This window comes from Macrotis lagotis, chromosome 4 (assembly GCF_037893015.1).
Source record: "Macrotis lagotis isolate mMagLag1 chromosome 4, bilby.v1.9.chrom.fasta, whole genome shotgun sequence".
NCBI lineage: Eukaryota > Metazoa > Chordata > Mammalia > Peramelemorphia > Peramelidae > Macrotis > Macrotis lagotis.
Window position 1 is genome coordinate 173,024,776 of NC_133661.1, and position 9,479 is coordinate 173,034,254.

Consider the following 9,479-nt stretch of genomic DNA (forward strand, 5'->3'; position numbering starts at 1 on the left):
CTTGCCCAAGGCCACACAGCTAGGTAATTATTAAGTGTCTGAGACCGGATTTGAGCCCAGGTACTCCTGACTCCAAGGTCAGTGCTCTATCCACTGTGCCACCTAGCCGCCCCCCCAAGTACTATTTCTAACTGAAGTCTTTCCTGATCACCCCAAATGCAAGTGCCTTCCACAAAAAAGGTTTGCATTTTTTGTACTTAGAGCATTTATATACAAATGTATATGAGTGTATATGTGTATAATACAATGTATTATACATGTATTATATTATAATACAATATATTAAGTACAAAGTATTAAATATATAATATATATAAATGTGTTAAGTACAAAATGTATATATGTATGAATATATGTATAAATATGTATATTATATGTTATCTCTCCTCAGTAGATTATAAAACCCTTGAGGGCAAGATTTTTGTCTTTATATACACAGCACCTGATTTTATAAATGTGATTTACCCAAAATGATTGGATCCTGAAAATAAATCCAGAAAGGATGTTACATATTATTTAGTTCAACACATTTATTTTGCAGATGATAAAACAAGGCCAAGAAAAGTTATAGGACCTACCCGAGGCCAAATATATGCATAAATATGGATATACATGTATATAAATGTATAAATATACATATACGATTTTCATTAGTGACAAAAATATGTATAATACACAAGTCTCTTAAATCTTGATCTAGTCTTCATTATACTATATCACCATGCAATATATATATATGTACATATATATATATATATATATATATACATAGAATTGCAATACAACATATACATATTGTACCCAAATACATATATGTTTGTTTTTTCACGTGTATGTGTTGCATCTAGTGGCTCTGTGGATAGAATGCTGGGCCTGGAATCAGGAAGATCTGAGTTCAAATGTAACCTCAAATACTCAATAGCTTGACCCTAAATAAATCACTTAATCTCCAATTGCCTTAATCTACTGGAGAAGGAAATGGCAAACCATTCCAGTGTTTTTGCCAATACAATCTCATGGACAGAAGGGTCCGCTGGATCCCAAGACAACAACAATGAATCTCTGATTGTAGAGTCAGAGCTTTTGGGAAGCTAGGTGGCTCAGAGGAGAAAGTTCTGGGTTGGGAGTCAGGAAGATTCATCTTCCTGAGTTTAAATTTAGCCTCAGACATACTTGAATCTCCTGGACTTTCATCATTATGAGTACTCACACCTCCAACACAGACTCAGCCCCTAGAGGGGGTTGACTGCAGATCAAAAATTCATCACAGCCATCTAATTTGGCCAATAGTCTTTCTGAATTCAGCTAAAGGGTTCTTCATGTAATAGATTTACATTCTGTCACCTGGCTTTCCCTGGAAACCTTTTTAAAATGTGCTCCACTAGGGTAACCATTAAGAAGCCAGCTCTACTTCCATAGACAGTTTAAGTACATGATCATGAGCTTGTAGACCTATCTTGGGGGGGAGGGGATATGTATGTACAAACACATGCATATATTTGTATGTATTTAAACATTAAATTTGCCTGTCATGCAAATATGTATGTCTATATTGTGAATGTGTGTTATGTGTATGCATTTATAAAGACATGCACATATGTATATGCATATCATTGTTCTAGTCTGGTAATGTGTCACCTTGGAGGCTAAGTAATGAAACACTCCCAAAAAAATTGAAAGCAGATTACAATGGAAAATATTTAACAAAATAAATAAAAATACAATAGAATAGAGAAAATGTTAAAATGTGTTTTTCTAATTCAATAAGCTGCTGGCCCCTTTCTATTTTAGTTGGATCACACTGCTTTAGGGAATTTTCCAAGATTATACATGTTCAAATATATAAACTTATAATCACATACGTGTGTATGTCAGTTTCATGAATGAATTGATCATAGTAGTCATGTATACTAATATGCACATATATGTTAATATTCAGGGTATCACAAAAGTCTTGGTGAAGTTTTAAGCTATTAAAGTTGAACTAAGATGTTTGGAACACTCTGTTTTTAACTTTAGCATATAACTGTGTCAAATGATACTGATTCACTGTTATGAAATGTAAAATACATGGAATTTAAACATATTGTAAAAATTTCATTTCATTTATTTATTGAACCAAGTGGTTTTAATCCATATTGAACACCTTATTTAAACAAATGGTAGATATGTTGCCTAGAACTGGGTAGATTATTTTTTTTATTTTTATTTTAGCAAGGATTTGAAGGATGCCTTAGAAGTTTTAATAGAAGAAAAAAGATACAGGATTTCCACAGATGATAAACTAGAAGACTGTATGGATTTTGCTTCACAATTGATTTTTGCCCAGGTACGGTCAACAATTTACCCTAGAAACAGACTCTTATACTTGTTCTTATTTCTTGTGTCTACTCAAAGTGAAATGATGAATAATATAATTAGCCTACAACTTTAATAGAGGAAAGCTGAAATATTTTAATTTTAATTTAATTCAAGCTAAAATACTTTTTTCCTCCAGTGGTTTTTTAAGTCTAAATTATTCAGGTAACTGTATAAACCATACCTTTTTTGTAAACAGTAACCTTAATAAGATGGTAATTTTTTTTTTGCAAAATATATGAGTGTGGAGAAATATATGTGTGTATGTATATACATGTATGTTTATATGATCATATAATACACATATTCACAAGCAAGCAGATAGTTGTGAACATCAAATATAATCTTAGTGGAAGTGCTTAACCATATTCTAGTCTCTTCTCAAATAAAATTTCAAAATGCATTGTCATCTAGCTAGTAGTACCAGTAGCCACATTTCTATAACAAACTGGTGAAGGAACAGCTAGAGCAAACCAACTTAAACCCATTCAATAAATGGGCTGAAAAAATTCTTTGATTGATTCTTCAGATCCTTTTTTCTAAACAAATATAGGTCTCAATGAACAGTTTAGATCATTTTTGCAGCTACATTTTAATGGTTTACGACAGAATTTGGATCTAATTGGCCAAGAAAAATTGTAAAAGTTTAATTTTTAGGCTTTATGGTAAGATGTATATGTGAAAATCTGTCACAGATAAGTAGGGTTTCAATAGTGGACATGAGAATGTTTAAAACAAGACACATTTGAAATTTTGTCACAATATCAGACATTTAAGCCATTAGTAAAATGTGACCTTTGAATGTATAGCTCTCCTCAGAAGGTATTTAATACCATATCTTTGATTGCTATTGCTTTGGAGATAAGAAATTCCTTGATGTAAACAGAATATAACTGGGGAGCAAGCTTCAAAAACCAGTTGAAGGGAGAGCACCAAGGACCACAATCCTGTTCCTTTCTATCTAATGTTAGGCGGGGTCCTGCCTAACATTAATAGTCCCAAATACCTGACAGACTTGGAGCATCCATGCTGGCTAAAGGATCCTTTCCATAATTCCCCCCGATCTTCATTAAATATATGCTAACTAGATCAGCACTTTCATAATAATTTGTCTCATTTGGGCTTGTAAGGCTAGAATTAGCCATGTCTGAGATCAACATAAAGGCCAGTTTGTAATGAGATCTAAATACATAGGTGGAGCCATATTTTTAGTATTATCCTGGGAAAGAAATAGGATAGGATAGGAGTTTGAATTAAAAGAAGATTAAAAGAGGGAGAAAAGGGAGCAAATTTAAAGAAGTGTTTTTTTATGGAATAATAAAAGTCTATTTACTTTTTTAAAAAACTAAGTTCAAGCTTTTTACTTATTTCTAAATTTTGGTGATAAGAAACTTTTGATTTGGATTGGCATCCAATATTATAAGACTGTAATTGCTATTAAAATGTTTCAAAAACTGGTCCAAAGTGAGCATTTCATTTAACCAGCTATGTCTTATATACTATGCCAACATTTAATTGAACTGCTTCTCACTGAATTGACTGGGTATGTGAAGTGACCAAGTTGACTGTATGCTCTAGCATCATCTAGATATAATCTGAAACCAAACTAGATGTATGATTAGCCCACCAAGGGCAAACTTTCCCAGTTTGTGAATGTGCATGTATGTTTGTGTGTGTGTGAATAAATAATGTAGTTAACAGGATCATAAATCTAGAGGAGAAGGGACCTCTAGACCAATACCCCCATTTAAGCTGACTTAAAAAAGAAACTGAGGCCCAGAGAGGTTAAGTGACTTGATGAAGGTTATCACACAGGTAATAAAACAATAGAAGCAAGGTCTGAACTCAAATGGTCTATCTCAAACACCATGGTGTTTTTCACTCATATTGTACATTAAGATCTGAAAATGTTTTGTTCAATAGTCTGGTTACTTACTAGTTACCCCTAAAAACAAAGCTTTGGGGTATACAAAAATTGTTAACTATGGCCCTGTTCCCAACCACCAAGACATGTTTTGTACTGGGAGCTAAAGAGCCTTCAGTGAAAAATCCCTCTGGCCCTGGTCACCTTGGCAATGCTACATATTCTCATGTCATTGCTTGCAATAAAATAGAATGTTCCTTCACCCCAGTGTGTGAGCCCCTGGATGCACTTGGGTGTTTAAGTGATGCACATTCATGCACCACACTCACACATACATGCATGCACATATATACAAATGTACACACACTCCTTCCATTTTAGGATTGAAAATGTGATTATGTGGTTAATATAACAAATAGAAGAAAACTGAATCCTTAAACTAGACTTTCATCTAGTGGCATAACACCAAATCACCAGGTATTTGGAAGTAATGGACTAAATGACTGAATTTTCAGTTCTCTTCTAAATCCTCAGCTTCATGTAGATATTTATTACTATTTCATTACAATGAAAATGTGAATGTCTTTGCTTTTTTTTAATTCATTCTTTTGAGCCAGATCCTTGTTCTGAATGTTAAATCTCACCCTATTTTCCTTAGGGTCGTGGAGATTTGACAGGTGAGAACGTGAATCAATGCATCCTGGAAATGTTGATTGCTGCCCCCGATACTCTGTCTGTCACTGTGTACTTCATGTTACTATTGATTGCAAAGCACCCAAAGGTTGAAGAAGCAGTAATGAATGAAATCCAGACTGTTATTGGTAAGAATTGTCAAAGAAACCCTCAGTTAAATCAGTGGTGCTCAAAAACAATTTGGTCAGAGAGTCCCCTTCTTATACCTGAAGAACTTGAAGTTAAACATAAGATTTAAAATAACCTTGTCCAGAGAGCAAAGAAACAAAATGATCTTTTTGCCACTTGATGAGCAAACCCTTTTGGAATATCTCAGGATACTGAAACTTAGTATTTTTTCAGCAGATAGAATGAAACTATATGGATACTAAAAAATAATCATATTGGAGTTACCAACTTTAAAGTGGGTAGCATGTAAAGCCATGAAAGTCAAATGTCCACAAGATTTAAGATTAAGATAAGCATCCATCTCTTTGATGGTTTACATTCTTTTAATGGAAACAATGGGTCCTAGAATCTACGTTTTTAGATACAATACATTAGTAATATAAATTGTTTAAATTATTCAGCTAAATCCTTCAAAAACCTGATCTTAGTAACTGTATTGGCTCAAGTGGCTATATTATAATGAAGATAATAACATTAGTTTCTTTTATTCTTTTTTTGTAATATTTCTACAGGTGAGAGAGACATTAAGATTGGTGATGTGCAAAAATTAAAAGTGGTTGAAAGTTTCATTTATGAGAGCATGAGATACCAACCTGTTGTGGACTTGGTCATGCGCAAGGCTTTGCAAGATGACGTGATTGATGGTTATCCAGTGAAAAGGGGAACTAACATTATCTTGAATATTGGAAGGATGCATCGACTTGAGTTTTTCCCTAAGCCAAATGAATTTACTCTTGAAAACTTTGCAAAGAATGTAAGATATATGTCTTGGGCATTGAAGAAACTAAAATGCATCATTCCTTTAGGTGTAAAATTGAAAAAAATTAAAATGCTGAATATTCTAAGTAGGTATTTTACACCAAATAAAAGGCATCCTTGTTGACTCCCCCCCTTTCCTCACAGTAAATGCACATTTTGTCTTATTTGAAGTAGAATTTAATCTGCTCTATTCTTACAGTATTTCCTGACCCCATCCCCACCCCAAACCAACAACCATTTTACACATTAGAGAAGGGAAGGGGGAGTGGGGAAGAAGAGAAGAAGAAAACAAAAATTTGTTAAGCCCCTATGATGGGTAAAGTATAATGCTAAGCACTTTACAGATAATTCAATTGATCCTCACCCAAACCCTGGGAGGTAAGTGCTATTATTATCCCAATTTACAGTTGAAGAAACTAAAAGCAGATAGATTAAGTGGCTTGCCCAAGGTCACACAACTAGTAAATGTCTGAGGTCTGGTTTGAACTCAGTTCTTCCTGATACCAGACCCAGTGGTCTCTGCACTACCTAGGCAGTATGGTACTGTGGAAGAAAAAGACCTTGATTTATAACTTAACCCTGTTGCTTACTACTCCCTGTAGCCCTGGACAAATCATTTAACCTCTCTGAGAACTCAGTTTCATTTTTGTAAAAATGAGATTAGATTAGATGCTAAGTGATAAATTCACTGCCCAGAGAAACTCTTGAGTGTTACTAGAATCAAACCAAAAAATGTAATTGGGAAAGAATTAACAAAATAAATAAAAATACAATATGACATAGAAAATGTGAATTTGTGGTTTTATAATTCAATATATAGCCCAGCAAGGATCTGTTTCTATTTGAGTTTGACACCATTAGATTACCTCAAAGGTCCCTTTAGTTTTCTATATGATCCTCTAAAGTATTAGTACAAATGATTGAACAATAAAAAATTCTAATCAATTGGTTATGCCAGCTAATGTTTTAATTATCTTTATATACAGAATTCATTGATTGGCTCCACTTACTATGTATATGACTAGTTATTAAACTTCTCTGAGTCTTAGTTTCTTGCCTCTTCTGTAAAATGAAGCACTTTTAGTAAGTAATATCCAAGATCCAAACTAGGCTCAAAATCTAATGATTCTCTGAATTAAATGCTTATTTTGATTTTATGCAGAAATAGAACAAAAAGTTTTGGGTCATTTCATTCATCGTGATTCTTTAGGGTGACCCTGGGGGTAGCAGGTTTCTATTATATAATTATATTGTATTATTTGGAAAAAGTCAGTTTTTTTCATCCCACCTAAATGAACTTGTGTAGCTCCTGATTCAGTTATTTCCAATTTTAGGTTGCCTTACTCAGGCAATTAGATTACTTATCCCTCATATGTGGAATGTAGACTCAGTCAATATATCATTTATTCAGATAATCAAAGTAAAAAATATTTGAGTTTTGAATTAATTTGATTATGTTTTATGAACAACTGATTTCTAAACAATGCCAATCACTTGGATTAAAAAAAATTAGGAAAATCAGTTATTTCCAAATATTTCAAGGTTTTAGCATCATGTAGATGAAAATTCTACATATTTGATTTTTTTTTTAATTATCCAACTGAACACTGGGGTGATGATCAACCTTAAAGGGCTTGCTCATTCCATCAGTGCAACAATCAAGTACAGTTTTGGGGTATCTGCAATGGAGAATACCATCTGTATCCTGAGAAAGAAGTGTGAAGTTCAAACAAAGACCAAAGACTATTACCATTAATTTAAAAAATATATATCTTATTATGTAATCTTGTTATCTCTTATATTTCATTTTTTTCTTCTTAAAGATATGATTTCTCTCTCAACACATTCAGTTTAGATCCATGTACAGCATGTAAACAATGTAAAGACTAACTGACTGCCTTCTGTGGGAGGGTGAAGGGAGGGAAGCAAGATTAGGGGGGAAATTGTAAAATTCAAATTAAATAAAATCTTTTTAAAAATTAAAAAAAATATCTAGCTGAGGGCAGCTAGAATGCATAGAGCACCAGTCCTAGAGTCAGAAGACCCAAGTTCAAATCTAGTCTCGGATACTTGACACTCACTAGCTCTGTAATCTTGGGCAAGTCACTTAACCCCATTGCCTTACCAAAAAAAAAAAAAAAAAGAAATTATTCAATTGTCTGATGTCTCATAGAAATTGTTTCTGTCTTAGTGATTTGGAAATTAAGGGTGGATCAGAGACATCTTCTATCTTGGTGCTATAAACTTGCCATATTCATTAATATTAGTTGTAAGGAAATAATGTATGCTGTTTTACTTTTAAATACATTTACTTGAAAAAAAATTCAAGAACCATCCAATACTAAAGCTATATTAGATGAATCAAACTGACTGAACTGGAAAAACTTTTTAGTTTGATTCATTGTAATTCATCCTCTTAAAAAGAGCTATAGGTTTAGATGACTGGAATCTAAACTGAATCAGTGGTTTTGAAACTTATTTGTTTGCTATTAAGATAATCCTTAACAAATTAGACAATCAAATTTTCTAGTGTTATATAAATGGCACTTGCCTTTCATTTATTGTCTAATTGTCTGTGCTTTCTCACAGGTTCCTCATCGTTATTTTCAACCATTTGGTTTTGGCCCCCGTGGCTGTGCAGGAAAATACATTGCCATGGTAATGATGAAAGTCATCCTTGTTACAGTTCTGAGGAGGTTCCGTGTGCAGACATTGACAGGATGTTGTCTTGAACGCATTCAGAAAAAAAATGACTTGTCTTTGCATCCAGATGAGACTAGGGACTTTCTGGAAATGATTTTTATTCCAAGAAACACAGAAAAATGTCGAGAACAATAAAGATGATTATTCAGCATCTTCCTGAGAACATTCTTCATCTGTAGTCCATCTGACAAACATCACCCTTCCCAGGTAGTATCATTCTTATGATGAATATTTAGCTGCCTATAATATTTTGCAGGTCCAGGACCTACAGGTTGTCAGCAAACTGGAATTCTATCATCTTCAAATCAGGATAAGAGACTACAAACATTTTTGTTTGGAGTGAAAATGCTATCAGAGAAAAACTGTAGCCTTTTTTAAGGACCCAATTCCAGAGATGTACGGTGGGAAGGACAGGCCCCCAGTAAATGTCAGTTCTGAATTGTTACAGAATCTCTGGTGATCTATCTTTAAGAACATTTGAATGGCTATTGCAGATATTATTTAAGGTTTTATGGACCCAAGTAGAATGAATTGGAGAACGTGAACAACTATCTAGGTGATTTGGGCAAATGAAAGCTGCTATGGATAAAAAAGGATTTGGGGGCATGAGTCATCCAGCTTTTCACAGATTAAATTTAACAGGCAAAAGCTCAGAAATGCAGTATTTGACTTTGTGTGTAAACAACCATGAACTAAAGACAGTTAACTTTTGATTATCCATTGTAGAAGATTAATCAACTACAGTGGGGGGGGGGGGGGGGATCACATTTCATTCCAAAATTGAATATGAGGACTTTTAAAATTATCTAAATGTTATGATAATAGCATGGATAATGGAGAGTTAATGCTAACTATATTGAAATCACTTAACTTATGTCTACACACTGACAGAAGAAATGAACTCTAATTCTTCTATGTCCTAACTCTCAAGTTG

The 9,479-nt window shown here is 33.6% G+C and overlaps 1 protein-coding gene across 1 annotated transcript in view; it reads left to right on the forward strand.

The window, feature by feature from the left end:
• The window catches only part of CYP19A1 (cytochrome P450 family 19 subfamily A member 1), a 50,999-nt gene extending 41,762 nt beyond the window's left edge, over nucleotides 1-9,237 (forward strand). The window contains exons 7-10 of the mRNA XM_074231940.1: nucleotides 2,215-2,329; nucleotides 4,881-5,043; nucleotides 5,596-5,837; nucleotides 8,432-9,237. Of these exons, the coding sequence (XP_074088041.1) occupies nucleotides 2,215-2,329; nucleotides 4,881-5,043; nucleotides 5,596-5,837; nucleotides 8,432-8,680 (769 nt within the window). The 3' untranslated portion in view covers nucleotides 8,681-9,237. The remainder of the gene's footprint in view (nucleotides 1-2,214; nucleotides 2,330-4,880; nucleotides 5,044-5,595; nucleotides 5,838-8,431) is intronic.
• Nucleotides 9,238-9,479: the final 242 nt, after the last annotated feature.